Genomic DNA, 27,917 nt, shown 5'->3' with positions numbered 1-27,917 from the left:
GGAAGTACATTTTCTTTCAGCGCGTCCATTCAGTCTTCTTTGTTTTTGTTGTGGGACATTCTTTCATGCTCGGCCAAATGACAACAGAATCAAAGTGTCAAGCCTTGCTTTCCCTACAACACTGGGGCGAACTGTGTCTTCTTTGTCGCGGGGTGGAGGGTCGGCAGATATGAACTGATCTCGTTAACATTCCAAGAGACACTCCTGTCCACCCACCCCCCCCCCCCACCCCCCCTTTCCTCGACTCCCACCGCATCACCGGACCTGGACGGGAGAAGACCCAGGACTCATCCTGTCGCAGAATTCCACCTACTCGCTGGAATAAACATCTAAAGGGACAAAGACTGAGAGTGGAGGACTGCAGCTTGTGGTGGCGGGTCGAGGGCTGAGGGAGGTGGGAGGGTGCTTGTTTCAGCAAAGGATGACCGGATGGCCCTTTTCAGATCTTTAAAGCCGGACACCTGCACTCCACACTGAGCCTCCCTCTTGAACTCGGCCACCGTCTCATCTCCCTCTATTCTGCTTCCACTCTAAAGGAAGAGGGATTTATCTGACAAGGAGATAAGAGAGAAGAAGCTTTCAGTAAAAGCTCCCAAAGGATTCAGCTTCATTAAAATTCAACTTTTATTTTAATACATTTTGATACACTTCTGTTGTATTCTGTGTTGATAGTATCTACTGCAGTGGAAATACTGATCCTAGCACTGATTTTCTCAGCCAATGGGTGGCGCTGACAGTGTAAAAATCAACTGGACTTTCCTGCAAAATAGTAATTCAAAACCTGAGGCCATTAAAAAAAACTGTCAGTGGATACAGAACAAACTCAAGATGAAAAGTAAAGACTGAAGGGATTCAAAATGGAATATTAATTTTATTAAAAGATTCGATCGAGTGGTTTTGTGCGTTTGCTTTATTTTTAAATGTAGAAATTCAAACCCTATAAAAGAGAAAAGTGTGCTGTGAACGTTTGTGACGCCAGTGAAGGTTTGTGTTTATGAGATCTCATTAGTGCTCAGCTGTCTTTGACCCATCAAACCCTAAATCACACACAGGCGCTTCCCAAACACCAGCGGACCCCTGCTGATCCCTGCATGGCCACTGACTCTCCTCCGAAAAGTTTCCCATTGTGACGGGCTAAATGTCAGGGCGGCCCATTATCCAGCTTTTCATGTCTCTGAAAGGTTCTGCCAACCTCAGGTTTGACCCCTATATTTGCGCTTGTATTGATAAAACTGCGCGTTTTTGCGGCTGTGAATGTGGGCGGGGCGACGAGGCTCGGTGCGGAGCTATTGGTCGCCAGCAGCCGTCAGTCACCGCAGCAGGACCCACCTTTGCTCTTAAATGAAGCTGCGATGGCTCAGAGCGAGACAACCTGAGAGATGAGCAGCTGATCCCGTCTGCGTGGATACACCTCACCACCATGATCCTGAGCCCACTCGCGGCACTATGTGACTAGCGACCGGACATTTTAAAAAAAAGAAAAAAAAAGGAGGGATTCAACTTTATTTTCGGAACAGTTTTCAGGTCCGTGTCGCGCTGACTGACGCGCAGTGATGTTGGTGTCCTTCATCCTCACATTCGCTCACTGTTTGGCACCGCTGCTCCTCTGCTACCTGCCTCAAGTGTCTGCACAAAAGCCTGGCTCAAGGGTGAGTACCCTCCTCAAACCAGCGCCGAGGCTCGTATTACCATTCACACGATCTACAATATCTCACTCTGTTGCGCTAAAACTAAAGTTTTGTCCTCTTAAACTAAGCTAAAAAAGAAATAATAGTAATAATTTGACATTCATTTAAAGGAAATCTGTTTCATCACTGACGTTCTGTTTTTTATTACATATTTTAATAACATAAATAAGTTCCTTTTGCTTGGTAGAGGTTATTTTTTACAGATATTATTCAGACAATCTGTGACCGGGACCAGCTGAGAATGAATTATTAACGTTCAAATCCGTACATGCAGGAGCTGAACAGTTGACAGTCAATGGCTGCAAATCTGAAATAACATGAGACAAAACTCAAGTTGCTGCACTCTAACATAATGAGCAGTCAAATACGAATAAGAAAAAAAGTTTAGCTGTTGAGATTTTATACCTTCATAATTTAAAGAGAGATAGGCTTTGGATTTAGTTCCAGCAAAAGACTACTGTCATGACCTCACATGATTTATTCGAGACACATCACTGAAAAACGCCAAGATATTCCCAAGATAGATTCATAAATTCTCATCTGTAGCTTATCTTCAGCCTGTCAAACTTAATTTAAGAAACCTATCTTGCATCTTCTTCAAGCGACTTGCAGTGACAAGCGGAGAAGGATGAGCAGGTTTTAAAGCGACGTTCAGGATCTCTCTGTCTGGCTGAGGCACACCAATAGATACAGTAACATTAGTAGTAATAATGTAATGAGATGAGCACTTGAAAAGTCAAATCAGTAAAGTCAGACCCTCAAAACGTGAGACTCATAAGGATCAGGAACTGGATGAGCAGGTAAAACCTAAAGGAGGTGAAAAAGTCCATCCGCATCAGAGCTGCTGAACTACTGCCTCCATATTTCCTGTCCGAGTTAAAAGTCCTCGGCAGACTCGCAAACCGATCCTTGTTGATTTAACGGTTCTCCAATAAAAAAAATTCCACTCTGGCGTCAGGTTTTTAGTGAACATTAATAGAGTCGTTATCATCACATAAAAGTGCCTTCACGGTTTCAGAGCCATATCGGGTGACTTCCCGCCGCACACCCCCACAGCAGATAGCTGAGACATTGCTCACACTTGTTTCATGACCAATTTACACCCCCACTTTCCACCCAGATATCAGGCCTGATCTGCTTATTTTCCCTTTTTATGGAAACTCTGTGAGGCAATTTCTCTATAAACTGTGAAGTGGAGGACAAACTTTTATGATGTGAAGGCTTCATCATTCTTTCCTGCATGGGCGGACGTACCCCAGCTTTGATTTTAATAAGTGTTGTCATCACGTCTGCAGAACAGATACAGGCAAGTCAAGTCAGCACCGCCACACTCGCACATGACAGCGCCACACTCTGCTCCCCGAGCTGTTCATTACCTTTGAATTTAGCAGCCCAAAATAACATTTCACTTTCGGTGACGTCAATAGGTGTCTGGTGATGGACCGACAACCTGTCCAGCTGGGACAGGCTGCGGTCCCCGGGGACCCTCTCCAGGGAAGAAAGGAATGATTGAAGTATAGGACCTAGTAAAGTGACAGAACAACAATCTGTCAGCAAGTTAAGAAAACAAATCCTCATTTCATAGTAGGTTTGTGTGCTGACTTCACTGGTCACAATAAAAATAACACTGCAGTTTGTATGAAATCCTGACAGTGAGTTATTTTCCATTTGAAACGCAGAATGAACGCAAAATGTAGCTAGTTATTACTGCCATCTGAACTTTCACTTACTTTCATATCTTATTTTGAAATTTATTTTTAAACATTTCAGTTTGAAAAGTGAGTTCATATAGTCCATTTTTGTTTCAAAAAGTTGGCTGATACATATTCGATTACTTAAAAAATAAGTACATTTAGGAGTAAATAACAGTGGCCAAAACAGTCGTCTTGAAACTCTGAAGTCATCCTCCACACCACGTATGCCAGTCAGACAGACAGACGGACAGGTCAGCCTGCATAGTTGGATGACAGCATCATTGAAGGCCAATAAACACTTTCAAAACCGAACATAAACGCGTCAGTCGTTGGTGTGGCACCAGCCAAGACTGCATACCTCCAGCTCTGGGGAGCAGAACCACGACCCTTTTTATTGGATTGACGTAGGTTACTGACACACGCATGCAGGTGCGAGCCTCCTGCCAGACTGTGTAGATGCATGTAAAGGCTGCAGGTGCATGCTGATGGTTGTTGCATGCTGGCTGTTATTTATGGGTACAACGCACCGTGGGGGTCCGGAACTGAGCTGTTTCCCAGGAAGAGGGAAAAAACACAGCTCCACAGACAGCCTCAGAGTAGACAGCAGTCCGGCCTGAACCTAGTTCGGCGGGATCGACAACTGTTTTGGAGAAAACGTGTTGTTTCATTGAAGTCTATATCTTGAATTTAATCATTTACCTCACGTACCTAATACAATTTATGAGTAATAATAATAAATAAATACAGTCTGAAACTGTAATACACTTAAAGATGTATATACATATTTTTTTTAATGTATATTATGTCTGCACCACCTCACCTGGCTTCTTGAGATAATACCATTTTCTCAAATTATTTCTCCAATATTTTAGTGTTTGCAAATGTACCTACATCCAAATAGTTTTTGACAGATTTCTTCGATTGTCCCACAAAGGGCAAAGGTGTTACATTTGAGAAGCCTGTCAGATCAAGTCTCACGACACAATATTGTGTGAGTGAGAAATATTGCACTTTTATCATACACTCTGATGTGACAGATGAGTTTCAGCAAAGGATGACGGTGGCAAAAAGAAGATGATGTATGAGATTTCTCATGACATGTTGGACCACAACCAGTCGATGAGCCGTTGACCATGAGCTCCCAGATGTTTTTTCTTTGGGTGGAAACACATTCCTGGCAGAGCGATGGGGAGACACTTTGCCAATACCATCTTCTGCACAAAGAATTCAATCGGATAGATGCAGCGACGCAGCGTTCGGCAGCAGGTTCCCATTAGCCGCTGGACGGATTCGCTCTTTTAAGCAGGTTCTCCCTGATGACGCTGGTCGTTCTCTGTTTTACAACTTCCCTGTCAGTGCGATGTTCTCATCTCCTCATCTTCTGGCTCGACCAAGCAGCGCTATATTAAGATTCAAGGCCTTCCAAGTCACATTGTTGAAATTGATTACAGGTGACAGGACTTAGAAGTGGAACGTTGTGAAACAAACCCCCAAAACATGGTTGTTTGTTCTGCTTTGGTACGTGACATTTGCAACATTGTGAGACCCCAGTGGTCACGCAGTCAGAGTGGAGTCTGGTCGCCATATTTGTCAGAGGCCTGCATTGATATTTCACATAAGAGAGTCCATGCTTGATATGGATAGACGCCATATGTAACCGTTTGATGTGAACAAGCAAAAGTGAATTGGAGTGTACTTGAAAGATAAATACATGTGGCAGAAGGTCGAGTGGTGGATGCTCTGCAGCAGCAGTGCTCTCTCATACACGTGTTCCAAACATGAGTCCCAATGCGAGTGGTTGTCTGTCTGTGTAATAAAGTGCGGTGCAGGGTGGCCCCTGCCTCTCACCCTTGGTAGCTGTGGTCGACGCCAGCTCCTGTGACCCTGTCAATAAATCAGAAATGGATTAGAGATCATGACATCAAACGCAAACTAACATTTTACATGGAAGGACAAGAGTAGCTACGCCAGCTGGAACAATGAAATGATACTGATTAAAAGGAAAGCAATGTTTAGTTAAGTTTTTTTTCTGTATATTTTCAACTTCCTATCCCATTTCTAAGGTGAAAGTTGGGGCTCAATGTGAGTTTAAAACCCTGTTTAGTTGGATTAGCTTCTCTGTACCAACTGGTTCATATGAAGTGTAACCTGACACACATAAAAAAAGGCGAGGGCGAATTCAAGCGACTTATTCTTGATTCAATTGACTTGTTTTGTGGTGAATTGTGATTTATAAGGAAGGACAAGTGTAGCTACATTAGAACTATATAGCTTTTTATGAACAGATATCTTACTTTCAACTTCAAGCATTTACTGAAATAGAAAATATAAAAAAGCTGTTATTTCTTGAGACTAATGTAGTTTTTTGTTGTAACAATTTCAAAAGATATTTTGAAGACAAAGAAGCAACGATAATGTCTGTAGTGTAGAGAGCAGTGAAAAAGTTCTGAAATGTGATTAATGTAAAGAATGTAATCTGGTTTAAGCATCTCATTATAGTAAAATGTTAAAATCTAAATATAATATATACATTTGATATACATTTTCATTCAATACATCTAAATAATTTGACTTATAAGGTATTTTTATGGTGTTTACTTTCATTCAAAATGTTCTTAATAGCTGTTGGAAATGAGACGTATACAGAGAAGTGCATTACATTTATTTCCCCATAAATGAAAAGTCATTAATAATTTGAATTATAGTCATAATAACATGCATGTTTCAGAGTTTCATGTCGACAGTGTAAGGGCTGAGTGAGTACAGACAGAGGGCCACATGTGGCCCTCAGGCTGCAGCTCGGTGGAACCTACCACAGATCATTTTCGCAAAAAAATATAACTAAATAATTCAACATCTCCTTTGTGGTGTGATCCAGTTGGAGCTTATAATAATCCCTCAAATGATCTGGGCGGCAGAAACACTTCCGCTCCTTTATCAGACGGAATGAGCGGATTTGAGTCAAAAATCTCCCTGGTGTTGAATTGATTCCTTTGGTTTGACCAAGTGTGTGGTCTCTCCCTGCAGCGTCTGGTCAGGAGAGCTCACACACACACAGACAGACGGCAGAACTGTTCACATTTAAACCGCTAACGAAACGGAGACACTTCCGCTCCGCAGTTTGACTGGACACGAGGCTTGAAAGGAGATTTAGGAAGTTGTCCGTCTTGTTAGGAAAATACATGGCGAGCTCGAGACGTGACCTTTGATTCCCCACTTAATTAATAACGGCTCATATTGCTGTGCTAAGCAAAGAGCGTCAAACTGAGCCAGGAAAAAGTAGGAAAGCTCTTCCAGAGCAGCCAGTATTGATCATCTGGGAGCATTGGTTCAATTATCGGTTTCTCAAGCATCCATTCCTCTGTTTTTAAGGCTTTATCGGAAATTCTAGCAGGCAAGGTCACTCTGGGTTCTGACTGGAACTTTTTCTTTTTGTAGCTAGCACAGCAAGCGCCGCAGCCAGAATGTGAAGTTTTTTTTTTGTATGTGTGAATGAAGACACTCCGGTTTCCTCCCTTCGTTGACACACAAGTTGGTCGCTGACTCGGACTCAGGGGTCCAACAAGAGGTTTTTTTACTCAACAATAAGTCAAATTCATTTGACTTTAAATAAGATTCTAAGCAGAAACCAGTGTCCTCTTCAGCATCCACAGCAAAGTCCTCCACAAGAAAGCAGCCTGTGCTGTGTACTGGGTGTAACTGGCCCCTCTCTCCACTTCAGAATGAAGGAGAACTAGGAAGACATCTGATGTGTTTCTGAATCGATCCTGATATTTCATCCATTTTGGCCTCTTCATGCTCCAGATCCCACACACAGACCTTATAAATTATGAGAGCACACACACATCTGGAGCGGCCCCACTGTGTGTTTCATGAAGCAAATTAACCAGGTGAAAGTGCACGGCGGCCGCGCTGGCCAGTCGGCCAATTAGCCGTCTGCTGCCGCACGTTAAACGCCACGTCGGCTCATGTGAAGCCTGTCGTTTCGCAAAACAATTCATCACATTTACTTCTTAACCCTCTCCGATCGAGTCTTGTACTCGGACAGAGCATCTTGTTTTTGGTCACCCGGACGAAAGACGACAGAAACTTCCAGAAAAATGTCATCTGTGACCTTTCATGTTCCATTGGCAGCTGTTTCTCATGCGCAGCTGAAGTCACCAGGACAGTCAGGTCAGAGTTAAGCCGGGCATAAAACACTTGTCCACTTCCCCTGGATTATGAGCCTCTAAAAGTCTCAATGTTCCAGATTAAATTTGGACACTCACAGAGCAGCGAGCAGCCTCGTACATTCCTCACTAAATGACCTAATTGAAACAGCATGAAAGACGACTCTCTCTTTTTAGATTTCCTGAAAACCCAAGGCTAATTATCCTGATGATCTCAGCCTGTTTAAGACAGACAACTGCCCACAATTAGATCCGAGCGGGTGGACGACGTTCATGATCCACTTCCTTGGCTCTGGTGGCAGCGAGGAGTGAATCTTCATCTCTGTGTGCGCAAACATCAGCGTGGTGAACTGCAGACACATTGATCTGCTTAAGCTTCGGAGCTGCTCTGGTTCTCTGCTCACGGTTCAGTTATCGTTTTGACTCGCGAGAGTCTTGAACAGAACTTTCAATGCTTAAGACGGATTCTGGGAGTGACATGTTACCTCATCTATCAGTGCTATCTATCATGGCTTGCCATAGCCTGCTGCACCTTCGCCCATCTTCATCATCCTCTGCTCACACCTGTTCTCATCCTTTCTACATGAAGCTCACTGTCTTCCTCCTCTGCATCTAAACTACATGATAACAGCCAAATGTGCGACCCAAAAAGGAAACATGTGGATGTAAACCAGTGCTTCTCAGTTATTTTCTGTTGCTCCCCCAGGAAGAAGTAAACGTTTCGCACCCCCCTAACTCTCCGCCGCCTCTGTAGATAGTATAATTTGTCTAAAAAGTTATCATAAGTACACCTCTGCATAACATTGTATCCTTGCTAACATTAAAGAAAAGAAAAAAGAAAGTAATACAGATAAACTTCCAATGAAGAATAACTTTATTAACATTGTCTTTGTCTGCAACAGAAAAGACTTAAAGTGCATCAATTTGCCTAAAATACAATTTAAAAAAAATCATGACATAGATGTGGAATTACACTTTATTCTAGTACGGCAAAAAAGTATGTTCCCCAAGGTCACATGGGGGGCCGCCCCACTTGAGAAGGACTGATCTAGTAGAAGTTTCGTCACGTCATAACTCACCAGGGGGCAGTGCTGGAGCTGGAGCAAGTCCACAAATTGGTTTTTAGTAGCAAAAAATCTCTGGACAGACAAAAAGATGCAAAAAAATTCAATGATCAGTTTACAGACAATTTAGTTCGCACCCATTTTTACAAGCATCTTAGTGTTTTGTTTTTGCAAAATGACTCATCCTGGTTTATTAGAACCCTTATTTCGATAGGTATTCAAGTATTAGTTGAATTATTACTTATAAACTTACTAAATAATTATACATATAACAAAAAAAAATCAAATTTTAAAGTACAAAGTCCTTCGAAAAAGATACATCAAAGCAAACGAAAGGGAACAGTATATACCATGCGTAGCCACCAGGCTTGTCCAGGACTAACCTCCTCGCTGAGTTGTGAAACTCAGCGTACTCCTCCAGAAACAGTCTCTCTGAAGCAACGCTCTGGTCTCACTAACACGTACTAAATTTCCTCGGCGTCAACAGCAGAGCATCTTTATCTGAAGCCAATAACCTTCCAGTCATATTTCTTCCTTCATCGTCCGCTGATGATAAACCCGGCTCCCTGCCAGCGACCGTAAAGCCGACCGCTTTGTTAGTGTTGCGATAGTTGCACAACAGCCACTACATTTCACTCTTTATGAGGGTGTGCATGGAAGCAGGAGGCATCAATCTTGTTGCTCGCGGTACTTAACAAAGAGATCGTCCGTAAACATTTCTATGCGCTGCTTAAACAAGCTGCGTCTTCATGGTACTTCAGCCATCATCTTCATTATTCACTGATTTATCATCTTGAAGTACTATTGGTCAGTTAACACATGAGTTACTTTTTAATTATTTTAAAATCATGTTTCGAAATCTTCAGTCTCACCGTCTAAGCTCTTCAGTGTTTTCGTTTGAAAGAGTCACTGTGACGTGGGAGGTGTTTGAGTCCAGTTAGGGGACAATTGCCTCCTGAAATCTGTGATTTACCGCTTTATTATGACAGTGGAGGTACAAGTGCCGCGTCCATTAGGGCTGTGAGTCAGAGTCGGGGAACTCAGTCGAGATCAGAATCTACTTCCAGGCTCTCCTTAACATCGACAGGGATATTGCTGTAAAGCATTTTCTTCTTTTTAATAATCCCCTTCTTCTTCAATAGTAGCTGCGAGAGAAGACAAAAGACACACTCCGCATGAGTTGAACTCTCTGAGCTTCCCAGCTTCTCTCCAGCTCCAGAGAGAAATTCACATTAACTCTCCAGCTGTTTTCATGGAGGTGAAGATCCAGAGGAGCTGGATTTCTCTCCTGTTGTTGTATCCAATAACGTTGTTTTTTTCTCGTCCAATTTCCTTGTACAATGAAGTTATCAGAGCTGCTTCCATATCAGTTTAACATTAAATTGGAAAGTGTCACTCTGGTTTGTAATGTGGACATCAAACCAGAAAGTCTCCAGTTTCAGGACCACCCCAGCGAGATGATTATCCATTTCCTGATGCTGAGATGAAGGACAATTTTTTCTCTCATAGTCGGAACAGCTCTGCGTGACGGACCTGGCAGTAAAATTATCAAATCAACACAATGTGAAACTTTCATGCTGTTTCACTTTTTTTTAAATAATACCACAAAAATGTATATTTATGAGAATAGGAGGCGGAAAACATGAGATGTAGAAAAGAACCTCTATATTTGCACAGTGAAATATATCAAAAAGTAACACAAAATGAACAAGAATAATCATGTTATCTTCATTCTTCTGTGCTACTTAGATTATTACTTAGATTAGAACTTAGATATCTAGTCTATAAGAGTCAGAGACAAAGACACTGAGCTTCCCATTGGAAGCAACATGAAGGAGAAGATCAGAAATTTACTTTGAAATTTGGGGTACATTACTCATTTGAGCTTCGATAGAGAGCATTTGACGTTCAGTGTGGTTCCAAAATTCAAATCTATAGAGGAACTGTTGGGTCACACACTTGCCAAATATCGACTGATGACCAGAAGAAACACAAACTAACAGCAACTGGTGGAATGGATTTACTTGTTTACTCCGCTCAATCCAGTGGAACCACGATGCCTCTTATAGTTCAGATCCCCCCAACTAAATCTCACTGTGCCTTCTGGCAAGACAAGTCTGGTTGCATGAGAAAGCTCTATGACAAAAAAAAATATTTTCACATATACAGTCGAAAGGACAATTTAATATTTGGCTTTAATCGGAACACTGTTTTTCACGTCGTCCTTAAAGTGGCAGGGTTGTGAGCGGCTCGCTGTGTTTTTACAGGTCATCAAATTTAAAAGCCCTCAGATTATTTGATAGGTTTTGGCGAGGGGAGGGTTGGAAACTGTGCCCTCGCTCTTGGCCGGCTGTCGTTTTCCACCGTCCTCCCAGGACGCCTCTTAACAAACTGCTGTCAGATTCAGAGCTCCGACTGGAGGGTTGTTAGTAAAAACACTTCTCAGTTTGTCTTGTGGACACAAACGTGTGTTTTTCCATTCTTCCACAAGCCCCTCGCATGATAAGACGGATCAAGAGCTCCTCCTGAGAGCTTTTCAACGAGAGCTGGCGCAGAAGCGCAGCCGCTCGCCGACTCTCTTTCCCCGTCTCTCTGGCCAAGTGTGGTCTCCCCTGAAATTCACAAAATATGTTTGCAACTGCTGGAAAGCCAATAATCATTACGGCCGTCAGAGCGAAGGCGGCTTTCCAGCAGGAACAACGCCGCTAATAGATCGTGAGTCAATGTTATGGTTGAGGTTCACCGAATATTCCTCCTGCGGTTTTGGCACCTGCTGAGCCTAATCAAGGTTCAACTAGTTCTGTTCTTTTAGGGCGAATAAAGTAAATAAAACAGCTACTTAAAGAGCTGTTAAAGAGAAACTCAGCTACTATTAGCGGCAGACGTACAGGAAACAGAAGGACGGTGGAGGGGAGGTCAGTTCGCACGTCTCGTTCTGGTTATGTTCGGTATCTACTTCTGCTTGTTCTGAGCGTGTTGTTGTGTTTTGCAGTGGCTGATCGGAGACAGAGACAACCACTGCGGCGTCATCTGCTCGCGGATACAGGGACGACCTGTCTGTGGGTCGGACGGGAAAAGCTATGAGTCGACTTGTGAGCTGCAAAGAGCTCGCTGCAAAGACAAGACGCTGACGCAGATGCATCGAGGGCGGTGTCGAGGTGAGGCCATCGGTAAGACGCTGGAATTACCAACACCTGTGCGTCATATTTTAAACCCCGGGATGTATGTTGCTTCCATTGTCATGCAGGAAAAAATTGGCCTGTAGGACCTACTTCCCAACCAGAGGGAAGAGACTTGGACCATAAAGGTAAGGGGTTTTCTTTCTTGCATACAATGGCCACAAGAATTCCAGGAAAAACTTTTGGTGTGGGTCAAGCTGTACTGGGCTTGAATGCCAGCTTTCATGTGACAAGGACCGTTGTCATAATGGTGTTCAGTGAGTGCTTCTGCCTCACAGCTACAAGCTCACAGGTTGAGGCTACTCTGTTCCGGGACATTTCTGTGAGAGAGAAAGAATAATTTTTTTTTGTTTTATTATGAGGCAAGTTCAGTGATAAAATCAAAAACGTTTTTTTAAATTAAGCAAATAAATAAATGAATGATATATTTTGCCATATTGCCCATCTCTTTCTCTTATTTGAAACAAATACATTTCTGCTATTTGTTTCTGCAAATAGCCTGGCAAAATAACAACCGAGTGTCAGTAGCTACAGTTTTTCACAAATAAATAGGGATTTTCTATAGGACTTTTTCAATGAACCAAGGGTGCCATGGCTAGAAAAAGGTTGAAAAACACTACTGTGATGGACCAGGGCTCCACCCTTTTAGCCCTAATAAAGAAAATGATTGACACAGCCTGGTCAACAACTTTACCCTCAGATTTGGGAAGCAAGGGGCAATGGGAGTTTGGGTTATGTGAGATGTTTAGATGACAAAAGTCTGGTGCCAAAAACTAGACCTGAACTGTCCAATGTTTGGACAGTTCTGGGTTAAAACTACAAGCTCCTCTCCAGCTCCTACAACAAAAATGAAAAAAAAAAACCCTTCAAAATACACACCAGACCAGAATCACACACAAACTAGTTATTAAATGATTCACTTGTTCTCTGGAATGCATCTCGTGGGTTAGAAAAAAAATGCAGCATCATGCTTTGAAAAAACTCCAGCCGTGATTCAAATGAGTCAAAGTAGATGAGAAGATGTTTTGATTTTCCGCCTCTCTGTCACGCCTAATGGCTTACAGGCCAGGATCAGTCGCTTCCTCGCTCTCTGGAGATTGATTGGTCCGGAGTCAAAGCTGAACCTCGCCGGGTGAACTTTCGGATCACAGCTCTCCCGAATAAAGCCAGAGCTTTTTCCTTTGGTTGTATAGAGACGCGTTTCATAATACGGTTGGTGAGCCAGGGAGCGAAAAGCTGGACAGAACTGTGCCTCTGTGTTGGGCCTGTTTTGTTGTTAAGAGGCTGCCGCTTTATTGAAACCGACAGAGTATGGACCAACTTTAGTCTTTAACTGGACTTTATAGAAGCAACTCATCTATTACATTTCTTCTTTCGCTGATCAGCAATGAAGCGGTGTCACTCAGACGCCAGTTAGCTCATCCTGACCAGTCAGCTACGACCAGACAAGTGGGAGTGGTCCTGACGGTTCTTTACTACACCCTTGTGATGGGAAAGGGTTTAGCCAGGAGGCAAGGCTGAACTCCAAATCAATTTCTCCCCACAACCGTAGGCCCGGCACCAGAACTAAGCGATGAATTCAAGCAGCCAAAGTGTTTTTATTTTTTTTTTTTTTAGGCGGATCGTAGCTGCTTTCATTCCGCCAGAAAAGTCAATAAAGTGGATTGCAATTTTTTGAAAACAGGTTAGCTGGAGAGTGTGTTTCCAAAATTATATTGGGAAACATATTTGGCAATATTTGGTATGAGCTCATCATCATCCCACTTCCGCATGTCTCTTCCAGTGTGTTAAAATATGATTTACTCAGGGAGCCTGCTACTCAGATACAAGCCAGTGCTATTCTCTGCATCAACCATATGAATACAAGTGTTATGACAATGTAACGCGACTTGCTAGCAGCTAGCTTGTCAAGTGAATGTTTAATCTTCTTTCTTTTGAAAACTAAACAGTGAAGTGCGGGGCAGTAGGCAGCTCCTGTAGTGAACAACCGTGACCGGTGAATGAGAACAGATCGTCGTGTCAATGCTTAACAGATGCCGGGCTGTCCAAGTGTCGGTTTGACAGGAGCCAGGCTTTGGAGCAGGCCAAGAGACCTCAAGAGTCCATGTTCATCCCAGAATGCAACGACGATGGAACATATGCACAGGTTGAATCATGCGGCCCTTCTCTCTGGAACGTACTGTCGCAGATGCTAATGTATGTTTGGTTAAATCTGTGCTGTGTGCAGGTCCAATGTCACACACTGACGGGTTACTGCTGGTGTGTCACCAGCGAGGGGAAACCAGTCAGTGGCTCATCAGTGCACAACCGGACGCCAGTGTGCTCAGGTACTGCAAACAGGGAGCTGGGTGAGGTAGGGAGAGGGCCTTGGTTAGCTTTTGGAAACACTATTTTGGGCTCATCATTTTCCCAGAAAGGTTTTTAACCAAAAGTACAAGTTGTAAAAGCTTGTGCAGCCATGCTGAATCATGTCATGTCAAGCGTATCAGCAAGAGTCAAAGCACATCCAGATATCCATGAATGTCATCCAGTTTACTTTTCACTGTGGTAATTTCCCAAGCAAAAATAGTACTTTTCTGTGATATCAACTTGGTTTGTTATATAAGCCAGTTGTGCCAAAAGTATCAATGAAACTTCCATCTGAAACTTGCCTTCAGTTCAAAGCTATTTAAGACCTGTGTAAAGAAAAGAGTGCATTCTTTTCTGTGCTGTGGCGCTGACACCAGAAACCTGAAGTTTCATGTGCACCACATTCTGTGAGCCCTAGCAGGTGCAAGGTCAACCAGAAGGCTAATGATCCCCATCCCCTCGCCTCGCCTCGCCCCTCCCCGTCTCTAACTGCTCGCAGAAGGCCCCAGAAAGAGACGGTTGAGTTGGCTCATCCTGACTGGGAACACTTTATTATAATCACCAACATTTTCCCTCAGTAAGAATATGAGGGCCCCGTGCCAAGAGCGGATTGCACGGCGACCGGAGCATATGGAGCAAATTTGGTGTAAAGGGTTCTGCTACGAGTGGCTGACGTCCATCACAAGCTCAATCAGCCACCGGACCTTTACTCACATTTTTATAAATCAATCCATAGTTGTTTGAAAGTTGTTGACAAGGCTTCTGTTATATCGATTACATTGATCAGTTTACACTAAGCAGACCTGACATTATGAGCACATGCCTGTCTGCCTACACAATGTGTATTGTGTTATGTCAAAAGTCGATTTTAACTTGCAACAGAAGCGGAACCAAGAAGGAAAACTGGGAACCTTTGTGGTTTGTTCCACCATAAACTAGCCGACCACTTTACAAATAACATACTGCAGTAAGGACAAGTCATCACTTGTTGTATTGTTAAAAAAAAAGTACCTCATTATTATTGTTATTTTTTTTAGAATATTATTATAGAAAATACGCAGTATCTTAACAAAAATATGTATAACTTAATATGAATTTAATATGATAAGATGTTCCATTAACATGACAATAAAATATACATTTTCTACACAAGTAGATATCTGGGAAAAGAGTGGAAGCAAGAAAGTCATAAATAAAAGTCAAGAGAAGCCTTGCAGCAGTGGGTAAAAAAGAAACAACAACAGTCCATATAACCTGTCAAATAGGCAACCATGGATATAAAGGTGTTGTCTAGGTCGCATGCCTTTCTGTTGGGCAGTTGTCATGCATGCATGTGCTTCCAGGCACCAGGCTTATTAGTGCTTGCACTGCACTTGTTCATGTGGATGCTCGGAGACTGATAGAATCTGCGACCCAAGACTTAGATTTATACAGAGGTGTTTTATTTTATCACTATAGTAGATGAATAAATGATCTACAAAACTCGGCTCAGCAGGAGAAGGAATGTGGCGAGCAACAGAAGGAAACAGATCCGGTTGTAGCGAGACATTATGATGCATCCTCTTGACACATTTGCAGGAAACTTCCGTGAATTTTTGGGAGCTCATGCAGGGACAAGTGGATTGTCAGGTAGTAAACCTTCTTTCAGTTGACTAACCGAACATTCAGTAATGATTTGGCGCCAATGTTTCGTGCATGAGCCGCGCCGCCTGCATGGACAGCTTGCTTTTTAAAGGCGACCAATAACTGCATCACAAGGACACGGACACCTGGGAGAGGAATGTTTTTTCCTGTTTCAATGAGTGTTTTTTATTGACTCCTGAAGTCAGACATCGATGTTGAATGTTGGTGGGCGTCCACCTCAGACTACATGGAGATTGACTCTCATCAATAGCTACATTGAAAGTGTGCATCCCTAACTAATGACTTTCTGAGCCGTGGATGGTGTAATGTGAGTTGTTGCCAGGCTTCAAACCTGTGGTGTCTCTGCTTGCTCCTCTGCAGGGTCAGTGACCGACCGGCCACCTGGGCCACAAAACTCAGGCAGAAAAGGTGAGTTGAGATCCATGTTTGGTGTGTCTGTGTGTGTGTGTGTGTGTGAGAGAGAGAAGGAACCTCTGCTGGACTAAGATTGCAAATATTTGAGTTGTAACAGACAAAAAAGAAGCGGAACCAGCTTGAAATTATCAACAAGTCAAAAACACTGTCATGTTCTGAATAGCCTGTTTGTTGTGAGCGAGAACTTTATCACGCAGAGGTGCTAGCTTCTTATCGTGCTCCAATTCCGTGTAAAAACAAGTCACTTCGCTCGCAAGATTTAACCCACGGAAGAGCACTTCAGAATGAGACCTCACGCTCCGTCGTACATTTGTCTAACAAACACATCTAAGTTGTTCAATCTGCCTTGGCTTGAAAACGAATAACAGAAAAGACATGAAGGAATCATCTGCACCAGCAGACGTGTTTGCTTCATGCCGATCAGCAGCTGAAATGGATTTACAGTTTGATCAGATTTGCTCCTTTCTGCAATCCAATTGTCTGTGGTTTGTTTGCTTTTGATGGAATTGTTTCCCCAAGGAGAGTTCCAGAATCCACACGGCTGCACATGGGTGAGTATGAAAGGTGACTCCAGTCACCCAATTATCATCCTTATTAGTCTCATACACAGCGTCCCTACGTAGTAACACTGTACTTTTGAGCAAAACAGTTGAAACTGAACTACAAATATGTCAAGTATCTCATCTATAGGCCTCAAGTGTCTTATATAAGACACTTGAGGGCAGGCATCAATCACTTACTGAGAGGAGAGTAGCATGGGGAAATATCAGTCTAAACAGACAGTGTGAGTAAAGAGTCTCAGTGGTCATCACAGACTCCACCTCATGGCTCTGTAAATAAACATACATCAGCTTTCCCAAGTACATATTTAGCTTTTCTGAGTTCCCAGATGAATTGTTAATAATTCCTACTAGAGCACTTTCAATTATTGAATTTCATGTTGAGCCAACTAGACTCATATAAAACCACTGGGCCAACTGAATTTGACCCCTTATTTTTGATGCACAACCTGACCACAGTGTGGGAGGAAACCAGAGAACATAACAAGGACGCAGAACTGCTCCAAATCCCTGGACTTGATCCGAACCCAAGATCTTTCTTGCATCAGGACCTTTGGTCCTCAGACACAGTATATGAATCCATTCTCTCATGTTTGTGAAGAAACTTCATGGCAGCATTAGTTTACTAAAACTATCATTTGAAGTAAAATGAGAAATAAAATGAGGTGTCAGCTAGAGTGTGGTGAAACATGTGAAACTTCAGTTAATGTTATTCAGCAGTGAAGTCGCAAAACAAAGTAAAACCAAACGTAAATGCTAACTAATTTAATATATGCATAAATTAAATGAAGGATTTAGTAAGTAAATAAAGTTGTACTTAAAATCCCTGTGGCAATGGACATTTGTGAACTATTGTGTACTACAATTGGATCTTAGAAGTGTCGGCATGTTTGAATTAATTTAAGTTAAAAGTGAGTGAGACGTGTGTGTGTGTGTGTGACAGCAAGTGTGGTTCTTAAAGTCTCTATGTCCTCTGTTTTCTGCTTCTGTCTGTTCATCTCTCTGTTTTTTCTGTCTGTCTTGGCCGGGCCAAGTGCAAATCCCAACCATTCAACAGTTCTGGAGAGTAGATTGTATTAACCTCAATAATGGTAGTTTCCTTCCATTTCTTTCTCACCCTGAATCCAGACGACGGCTCCAAACCCACACCCACCATGGAGACCCACGTCCCCCCAGAGGGCGATGGTACGTGTTCAATCGGAGAGGTGCTTTTTCAGTCATGAGCTACGTGAATTTCAAGCTAAAGTTGAACCCAAAATATCTAGAACCCACCTCCACTCCCGCTCCTCCTGAACTATCTGATCATTCACCGAGTGCACGACAGCTCTTGATGATACCTGAATGATACATGGGGGTGGGTGAATGACTGCCATGTTACTCTGGTGATACAGTTAAGAAATGCTGTGTTATGTTTGCAGAGATAACAGCTCCCACGCTGTGGATCAAACATCTGGTCAATAAGGACAAACAGAACAACTCAAGCGCCAAGAAGCAAGGTACAAGCAAAAATGAGAGTTTTATATAGTGTGTGTTAGCCACTGAAGAAGACTATAGAAGCTTCAAATTGCTTGAGCAGCTGAGCTGACGCCATGGATGGATGCAAATATTACCAACATTCAGATGATCACAGTCTTCCAGTCAAGTCCCCAATAAAACTCTGGTTTGCACTCTTTTATGAAGCCAATGATCGGCTCCACTGTGACCACTTTTAGCGCCACCAGATCAAATTTGAAACATTCTGGAGCAGCATGGGTCCGATTATGTTTCATGGTTTCTTTCCTTTTGGTGGAATTTGTTTAGCTTTCGCTGTCTCCTTTTCAATTACACCCGGGCTTGTTCTCTCCCCTCCGGGCAGCTGGACGGCTTTCACGCTTCTGTAGCAACTCAAGTGTGGGTTTTAGACGGCGGTCTGGGAGATGATTCTTGTCTTGGGTGCGTTATTCACGTGGCACTTTATGATGCTGACGGCTAGCTAGTTACAGCTGTCAACCGTGGCACCAAGGCATTATCTATTGAGCTTTTGTGGGATGAATAAAGAGGCAGGCACTCCTCCTTAACTCCTAAATTCATTCCTTGATGTCATAACCTGAAGTTTCAAAAGCTGTGCAAAGTTGGAGCTCACTTTACTTGGACAAATTAATTTATTTTTATAAACATCTGTAAGTTGTTGTGATGGATTATTTTAGACAGGATTTAGAATGTTTGTGAGACACATTTTTTTCAGAATATGGCTCTGTGTCTGGCAGCACAGATGGAAATGATAGCAAAAAACACGACTGAAAGAAGGAAAACAAAGACAAACCGGTCTTTCTGATGACCAGAATGTGCCAATAAATTTAGTTATTATTGAAATGGCACTGTTGGAGCCACATTTTGGCTAAATTTGAGAACTTTCACTTCACAGGAGGCTAGCGTGAAACAATATTGTAGTGATTAACCCACAGCTGAAAGCCATTGGAGTGCAACAAGGGAGACAGCTGGTTGGGGGTCAACTCCAAAGATTGAGGTTCCATGGATGAAGGGAATCGGAGTTGTGTAAAGGAAAGGTGGGCGGAGAGACTTGGTTTTTAAGAGGTTTAAGGTGTGCGTCAAGATAGTCAACAACCTGGTATAAACTCAACTCTAGAGGGTGAGGAAACCAAACAAAACAAGAAAATCTGTTGACAAACAAAGCAACATACAACACAACACAATTGCCGGACCTGAAATTCTCAAAAGACAAAATGTATTGAAAATATACTAACGTTCTCGTAAGTGTTTATGGATTAAATTAGGTCCACCTAAGAAACCAGGCTGTCTTGCATTAACCCTAAAAGTGTGTCAGTATTGAGTGCGTTTCTCATGGTTTTAGAGAAGGTTCCCTCTTGTGACCAGGAGAGGCTGAGCGCCCTGGACGAGGCTCGGCAGAATCCCCGTATTTTCATTCCTGACTGCGGGCTCGGAGGACTCTACAAATCTGTCCAGTGCCACCAGTCAACGGGCTACTGCTGGTGTGTGCAGGTGGACACAGGAAGACCCATACCAGGAACTTCCACCAGGTGACACCATGACTTCCAAGTTGCTCTTTCCAGTTAGCCAAGTCAGAAAACAAGATGGCGACGGTTGTTCTTGCACGTAGTTTGTCCGAATACAAGCAGTGTAAACATGGCCCATGAAGTGGAGACACAAAACGTGCAGAAGGTATCTTTGGCATATTTGAATGGTACTTCCTGGGAGCCATCTTGGATAGTGTTCTCAGGGGTGGTGCCCATTCTCCGACTTGGTAAGCCACACCATAGCTTCAAATTTACTCTTAGAACCTGACCTCTAATAGTTACTCAACACCATTTCATCACAAAAATGAGCTTGCTTAATGGTTTAGAATCTTAGATTCCAGGACTAAATATTGGGTTGTCATAAACAGATAGAGTTTGATGTAAGGTTTTGTTTTAAAATCCTGTTTATAGCAAGAGACTGTTTTACCTCCCTGTCTGTCGGGATTAAGATGAATCCTCCAAGGAAGCTTTTCATTCTTGACCATTACTCATGTTACTGTTGTTTTTTTGATGCTTCATTGGCTGATATTTAGTGATGGTTAGCATGCACAACTAGATATTAGCTCAATAAAATGTAAGGTATTACTGTATGTTGTATGTTGCTGTTAAAGTAAACTGGAAGGTCAGCTGAAAGGTAAAAAAAAGAGCTGAGCTAGAAGACTCCATATTGTAGCATTACACGCAGTCGTGAACACTGAGGCTGAAATGATTCCACTGGATCAAGGGGTGTCCCTAGTGGTGAGCACGGGAACTGAACACGGCAACAGAAAAATGAGTGTCACCACCCGGTTCAAATGAAGCCCACAGACCTTTAGTTTGACAGCTTCAAGAGAAACTAAAGAACAAAAGTGCAGCAGTGGTGGTGAAAGTTCATCCTCATTGCTGGAGCATAAATTTAACTGTCGTTCCTGTAAAAGGCACCACATGCGAGGACGTAACGGAATATGTCTGTTGTTGATGAACCCCAGGCGATTACTTCTTCACCTGAATATGTTTTATGTGTGTGTTGTAAAACATCACATTGGAAATAAATGTGCCAGAACCCAAATGAAACAGAGAGACCAGCACAGGCATAAAATGTGTTCATCCCAAGTCCATCAAAGCCATTTAATGAGCACATTAAAGTGTTAACTATGTTTATCATGGCGCAATATGTTTGGTGTTGTTCTTCAACCTTCATCCTCCATGTAACAGGTACAGGACGCCTGAGTGTAACGGTGCAGCACCTCGCGAAACAGACACTGGAGACCCCTTCCAAGTCAGAGAAATTACAGGTTTGTCTTCTCAACATTATTGTGTCTTCACCTGCAATAGTTGCTCAACATGAGGGTTAAAGTAAAGTGATCATAGGCGGAGATCAGAGCGGTCATCACCTCTCCTCCTCTCCACACTTTTGTCACTTCACTGTTACACCGTCATTTAAAGTTGCATTGTAGCTCTTATTTCATTTCCCATCTGGCGAGTTTACAGAGTCAGACGGACCTGTGACTGCGCAGCAGATGTGTGGCATGTTTTATGGAAGGAGTGAGTGTTGCAAGGCGTGGCACGGAGTCTGTGGGTGTTTGAGTCCACGGGGTGCTAAGAGGAGTTTTATATACTGCAGAGGGGAATGGTCTGGACCGCCACAACAAAGTACACATCTTCACGGTCACCACATCAAGAGAGGGCCGGCTTGGCAGTCCATTAACAGCATGCAGGTTTAATATCGCCACCAAAGTCTGAAGAACATACGTGTAGGTTGGAGGGGAAAGTCACTTTGGCAACTTTGGCAAATGGCTCCAGTGACAGAGGTAAATCTTGGCTGAGATGGAGCCAACAAGGCTGTAAGCTTCACCAAATTTCACACTTGCAGAAAATTCTTTTGATTGTCACCCCAACAGACCAGTCAAAGCCAAAGGTTGGTGAGGAAACCGAGTTGTGGGGAAATAGGAACTGGACATGAACAGCGAGATTAGAAGAGCGTGCAGCTGTGTTCCACTCTGGGAGACACAATTAGGGAAGAAAAATTGTGGTGGTTTGGCGTGCAATAAAAATATACATCTGGACAGTTAAAAAGAGCTACCAAGGCGTTCATCGTGTCATAAAAGCTAACAGGTCTGTGTTGTTCAACAGAGCACCCCAAAGCCACACTTCACCATGTGCCTTCACTCCTTTCAGATATCCTCGAAAATAAAGTACATTTAACCGCAAATGTCTCTGCAGAAGAGTTCGGACTCTTGCGAACGTGTTCTGGAGGCTAATTTAGTTCATGTGCTTTGTTGGTGCCAGGGTGCCCAGACAGCAAGAAAGTGGAATTCATTACAAGCTTGTTAGATGCCCTCACTACAGACATGGTCCAGGCCATCAACTCACCAGCTCCCTCCAGTGGTGGAAGGTGAGTACTTACGCACCATGGAAGAAAATGGTAATTCAATGATTGACTTCTCTTAAGGATGCTACATTCAAACAAGACTCCAAATGCACTGAGAAGCAAGGTTAACAGAGAAAAACGAGTTCTTCAAATTACCTTCATGACTTGCTACTGCAATTCTGAAAATGTCCTTTTTATTCTGAAGAATGTGGATGAACCATATATTCAGTATCTAGCATCATGCATGTTTTTGTCTCAGATTTGGGAATGTTAAGATAAAATTGTTGGTTCATCACTGGAAAGAATCGAAAAAGCAATAATTCACATTTGTCTTAAACTTTGACTGGTGAGAGTCCATGATGGGACTGGGTCTGATGCCTGAAGTCTGCACTGCAACAGATGCAAACATTCTGGGAGTCACTGTGTTGAAGTGTGGGATGTTTTTACACTCACCCTGACGACTCAGCAGCAGAGTTCAAATGTTTAGCTGGTTCCCATAACATCTGTGATTCTCCTGTTTTGTTTCCCCTGACTGGTCAAAGGTTTGTTGAACCAGATCCCAGTCACACTTTAGAGGAGAGAGTGGTGCACTGGTACTTTGCCCAGCTGGATAACAACGGCAGCCAAGACATCAACAAGAAAGAGCTGAAGCCTTTCAAGAGATACCTAAAGAAGAAAGCCAAACCCAAAAAATGTGCCCGCAAGTTCACCGACTACTGTGACCTGAACAAGGACAAAGCCATTTCCCTGCAGGAGCTGAAGGGCTGTCTGGGTGTCAACAAGGATGGTAAGAGGGAGCTGGAGACATTAGAGGGGGGAGGGAGGAAGAGTCTTGAGGCTGTAAATTACTATCCACAATATATTGCAACACATTTGTGACCAAGCTTTATTTCCACAGGAAGCTCATCCAACCATCAAGGGACAAGGCAAGGGACACATTTGTTCAGTAAGACTGCTAGCGCTAACTTACTAACTGTCTTTTTCCCTGCATACTTTGAGGTAAACTGTGTCAAACTCAGGGCTCGGGGGGCCTTCGCAGCCCACTATACTAAAAAAATTGGCTCAATCATGGTAGATTTTTTTGGACAGATAAAATGCCGAACTAAAAAAAACTTCTTTCTTTCACAATTTGGCCATTTGCTACTTGGCTTTGACAACAAAATGTTTTTCAAACCACATTTAAATGAAGAATGAAGTAGCTTGCAAGCCAGGAAGTGTGGACACACCTGGTAATGCCAGCCTCCTACCACTAGATGGCAGACTTTACACTTCAGCATCTTAAAGGTATGTTTTTTTTCAGTGAAATCACTGAACAATAATAAAGCTATTGGGGGCCCGCAAAGACAACATTTCGGCCCTTTGTGTGATCAAGTTTGACACTTGCGCTTTCGTTGGTTCTTGTACGAACACTGATGAAACATTTAGCTAATAGTGCACAGAGGGTTTATAGGACACTTGATTTAGGTTTCAATTTTGAGCGTCAAAACTTCCTCAGTTCATTTTAGTTAATAGGTACATGCTAGCTACCTTCCAACATCTGTCACTTTGTCGTTGGTCTCCATCTGTCCCATGGTCAATCAAATGGGATATTGAGATTATTGGTCTTGTTGGGCTTATTTCTTCTGGACAGTGGTGCTGTTCACGCCACGGTGGAGTGAGGTCATGTGCTTACCTTGGCACTGCCCAGCAGGAGGGAACAGGCGCTGTGCGAGGTCTCTTGGTCTGTGGGCATGGGTGCCAGGGTAAACACAAGAGCACCTCAGACACTAACCTCCACATGACAGCGTTACACAGCTCCTCGTTCTGGTCCGTCAGAATGATGTGCTGTACGCTACATAACCGGTACAGTATAGCTTGACTGTACCTTGACAGACAGCCGCTGAGCTCGACTGGTCAGCCTCTACATCTTATCTAGCTCCGTCGCGGCCTTGCCACCGATATCGCTCTCAGAGCTTGGAGGGACTGATTTTTCATGAGGTCTTGGTGGGACCTGGGCCAGGTTGGAGCACATCTGCTCACTCTTCTCAAGTTGGCAGCAGTCAAGGAAAACTTCTGAATACCTTGAGAGAGTTTTAAAATGATGAATATGAGAGCAGTCCACCCCTCAAGAGACTGGAAACATGGTTCGGTAATAGAAGCCCGGGGGGGTTCCATTTAGCTGTAAAGCCTTGTTCCAGTCAGGCCGCTGGTGGGAGTCCAGGCTGGTGCTAATTGTTTTAAGAATATTACGTTTGTTTACCAGCAGAGAATACAATACCATTTTTACTTGCTTTTTATAAATATTGGAAGCAGGGTAGTCGTGTTTATTTGGTTTCTTAAAATGTTGCAAGTAAGTGCAAACATATGTCTTCTCAGAGGCTTATTTTGAACAAACACAACACAATACAGGAGACAATATTTCACTTAGCAGGACGACAGATGGTGACCTCACTTTGGACGTTTTCAGGGCTAAATAAATTCTTCACCACAGCTCCGTAACTCCGGATGTTTAGGTCTGGGTGGGTCTCTGTCTGAGGTGCCGGTGTAGGTGCTTAGTTAGATGAACCCTGTGGGGGACCACTGATGATGATGTCACACTGCACTGTTTCTAGTGTCCACACTAATCGTAGTGTTAAACAAAAAGAAAATTTCATCTTTCACGTCGGGTTCAGAAAATCGTTGGCTGACCACAGACAAAGACAGAGCTTGCAACAACTAGACTGGCACAACGTAACCTCAACTTAGAATGAGAGTTTGGAAAAACATTTCATGGGATGGATAATTCGGTTTCAGCTCAGACAAGGTCTTCAAAATAACCTGGACAGCAAAGTAGCATTCAAAGTAAACTGGGCAAACGAAAGCCTGGATTGTGCATGATATGGTCCAAGGAGAAGGAATGTTTGTGTGCAGTCAGCCTACTACAGTAGAACTAAACTTTACTTATAAATGTCAAGTGTATTTTGGAACGCTACATTCCTCCCCATACCCACATAGTAACATTACCGTCCTAACAATAAATGAATGACTGATTCTCTCGATACATCTACCAAAACCAAGCTCAACATTCCTCTATTAGAAGTTCTCAACAATCCTGAGCAGATCTGGAGATCATCAGCTGACTGAAAGCAAAGCCATACTCAGGCCGTGTCTGAGGACCTGAAGCCCCCCTCGGGTGACTTCAGTCTTGCCAAAAGAAATGGAGCTGAAAAATGAACAAATGCAATTTGGAAAGATGCAAATCGATGTAGTGCCAGTGGACATCTGTGCTGAAACGCTCTCAGAAATGTGGGACGGATCCACAACACACTTACTACAATTACACTTTAAGTCAATCTCCCCGATAACTTTAGCTGCGTCATTCACAAATCTTGCCAGGGACCTAAAAATAGGTTATTTTGGTCAATTTAAGAACCAATCTTGCCTTCTTATTCAGTTTTTCCACTGTTACACGTGGCAACACACATGGAAAAGCTGAAAGTGAATCTGTAGTGAACAACTATTTGGGCAATTTCTCTGATGCTTTGCCGTGTTTGAGAAGAAACCACCTGTTTTGAAAGAATCTCATTGGAAACGCTGACATTCTGTGGACATTTAAATGTATTGATCAGACCTAAAATAAGTGAAACATGAACCTTTCTCTTCTTAGGGAGCATCCACATGTTCTCTCAGAGCCACTTTCCTTCAGCCCCTAACCTCTCCAGCCAGGTGGATGAGCTGGCTGGCATATTTCTAAGTCTGGTCTCCTGTCTCGCTCCTTCTCTCCGCTGGAGTCTCCCTCTCTGCTCTCATGTTTGTCCGGGCGCTGTCCGTCATTAGCGAGGAATGAAAGGACGGCATTATGAAGCAGACCTGGCACCGAGGCTGCTCTCCCATTAGGGAACCCACAGTCTAGTACAACCAGAGCCAGCAGCGATTACGGCCCGCCACTTGTTTTTTTTAATTACTCTGACATCAGTCTGAGATGTGACTTAAAATGCAAAAATGAAATCAACAAATTAACTAGACCTTTATCAGTGCAAGCCAGTTCAATTGAAATAATTTGGTTTCAGTTCCCAAATAGTCCATTTTCCTTACGTTTCTAGAGGCAACTGTCTTTTTTTGGCGGTTCCCAGGTGAGGCAATATACTGTGATACAAAACCTGCTTTCAGCACTGTATCACATGGGGTGTCCGGGGAGAGGGGAAGGATCTTTGTGTTGTTAATGACGGTGTCCCCGGTGACCAGGAAGAAGAGTCTTTCTGTCACTCCGCAGCCAAGGAATTGCTCTTGCTGCGCTCCTCACAAACAGAAAAAGGAATTCATGCACGCTAGAGAAACACAGTTCTCAACAAAAGACGCCACAACCGACCACATTTTCCTTTGAAAATCAAAAGGTTGTGTGAGTTCTGTGCAACTATGTTTAGCTATTCATGATCGTCATGGCATTCATTTCAGACAGTGGTGTCCGCGATACACGGTGAGGGATCTGACTGAACCAATGGCACCTTTAAAGGATGACAGTCTCCTGATGATCTATAGAAACACTCAATAGTTGATGCCCTTCCAGATGCCTGAATGATATACATGAACTGTATCTTTATAAAGTGGCAGCTATGAGCCTTTGCCAGATGACTAAACTGCATCAAATGCTGCCAGCTTGCTAAAAAAACGTTAATCAACTCTCTAACATCTTTTTTAATGTCAAGTTACATTAATTTACATACTTTTCTTCCTCTTTTTTTCATTCCCCCTGTGTTCTCAGTAGGTCGCCTGGTTTGAAAAAGGGAGGTTGAAGAAGCTGAGAGGGGAGCAGAGGGCACAGAAGGAAGGCATCTGCACGCTTGCTGACAGGAAAGAAAAAGATGGATCTGAAGAATTTCCAGAGTAAAAAAGAAAAAAAAGGACTGAAATACCTTAAAGGTGGCGCTAAAATATTTGCACTTTCTTGTCCCTGTTTGACTTTTCTTTTTTATTTCATTGTTATGTGAGGAAGTCGGAGAAGGTGTGGTGAGTACATGAGAATATATTTTTGGAGAACTGACTGGATTGGTAGAAGAGTGTGTGATGACGTAACACATCAGTGATGTTTAAAAGCGTTTAGTCATGACTTGCCGAGTCGGCTGTTTCGTTTCATTTCATTTTTGGGTACGCAATGTGACATCTGTTGTTGGTTAAGATTGTAATTTTGCATTGTAGACATTAACACATATGTGCGGTTGTTTGAAGCGAATCTAAAATACAGGACCACATGACTGATGAGGGTGAAAATCGACTGTGTCGGTTGAAACTGAATGTCTTACACGCTGCATTATTCAGAGGTATAATCATTCTTAAAGGAGCAACTTAAAATATCCAAACTAATCCACGACAGCGCAAATGAGAAGCCGCTTCAGACGTGATAGTTTCCTTCAGTTTGTACATAATCCAGAGCTATGGGGATTATATTTTCCAAAAACAGATACTGTCCAAGATCCTTGTAGAAACAGATGAAAAGAACTGAACACAGCTGGATTAACATGTTTACAAGGCCTAGCTGAGAATTAATATCTCCTGTCACAGGCCGTTTTCAGGTTTATCCTCGCTACAAACAAGATGTAGCGTTTACAAAGGCCAGTTCGTAAAATAAAGTCTGCTTTCAAATGCACTTTGTGCGGCGTTAAACCGGTTGTTACTTCATGTACGAATGACAAGATACAATAGCTCCATTCAAATTAAAAAATATTTCCCCTTCTTCTTTATCAGTAGTTGGACAGTAACATGTCAACGCGCTCCATTTTTGTTTCCCATTACAACATTTCCATTGTAAATATGTA

At 42.9% G+C, this 27,917-nt stretch overlaps 2 protein-coding genes across 7 annotated transcripts in view; one reads left to right on the top strand and one right to left on the bottom strand.

Annotated features, from left to right (window-relative positions):
• ccdc177 (coiled-coil domain containing 177) overlaps positions 1-27,917 on the bottom strand; it is a 94,846-nt gene that overhangs the window by 9,504 nt on the left and 57,425 nt on the right. For all 3 annotated transcript variants that reach the window (XM_053845545.1, XM_053845546.1, XM_053845544.1), the window contains one exon: positions 5,231-5,266. The gene's annotated coding sequence lies outside the window, so the exon portion shown is untranslated. The remainder of the gene's footprint in view (positions 1-5,230; positions 5,267-27,917) is intronic.
• On the top strand, positions 1,358-27,912 carry smoc1 (SPARC related modular calcium binding 1). 4 transcript variants are annotated; one of them, XM_053845551.1, is made up of 14 exons: positions 1,358-1,649; positions 11,608-11,785; positions 11,863-11,922; positions 13,828-13,940; positions 14,022-14,121; positions 16,148-16,195; positions 17,890-17,946; positions 18,180-18,257; positions 19,613-19,799; positions 20,991-21,070; positions 22,065-22,170; positions 22,689-22,933; positions 23,045-23,092; positions 26,867-27,912. In XM_053845551.1, the coding sequence occupies exons 1-14, from the start codon at positions 1,554-1,556 to the stop codon at positions 26,881-26,883; spliced, it is 1,413 nt and encodes a 470-aa protein (XP_053701526.1). In that variant the 5' UTR covers positions 1,358-1,553; the 3' UTR covers positions 26,884-27,912. The 4 variants fall into 4 exon arrangements, with proteins under 4 accessions (XP_053701526.1, XP_053701525.1, XP_053701524.1 ...); XM_053845550.1 differs by having other exon boundaries at positions 17,857-17,946; positions 23,045-23,072; positions 26,870-27,912; XM_053845549.1 differs by having other exon boundaries at positions 17,857-17,946; positions 23,045-23,072.

This window comes from Synchiropus splendidus, chromosome 16, assembly GCF_027744825.2.
Source record: "Synchiropus splendidus isolate RoL2022-P1 chromosome 16, RoL_Sspl_1.0, whole genome shotgun sequence".
Lineage (NCBI taxonomy): Eukaryota > Metazoa > Chordata > Actinopteri > Syngnathiformes > Callionymidae > Synchiropus > Synchiropus splendidus.
Note: the sequence above shows the minus strand (reverse complement) of the source record. Positions and strands in the feature narration are given on the sequence as shown.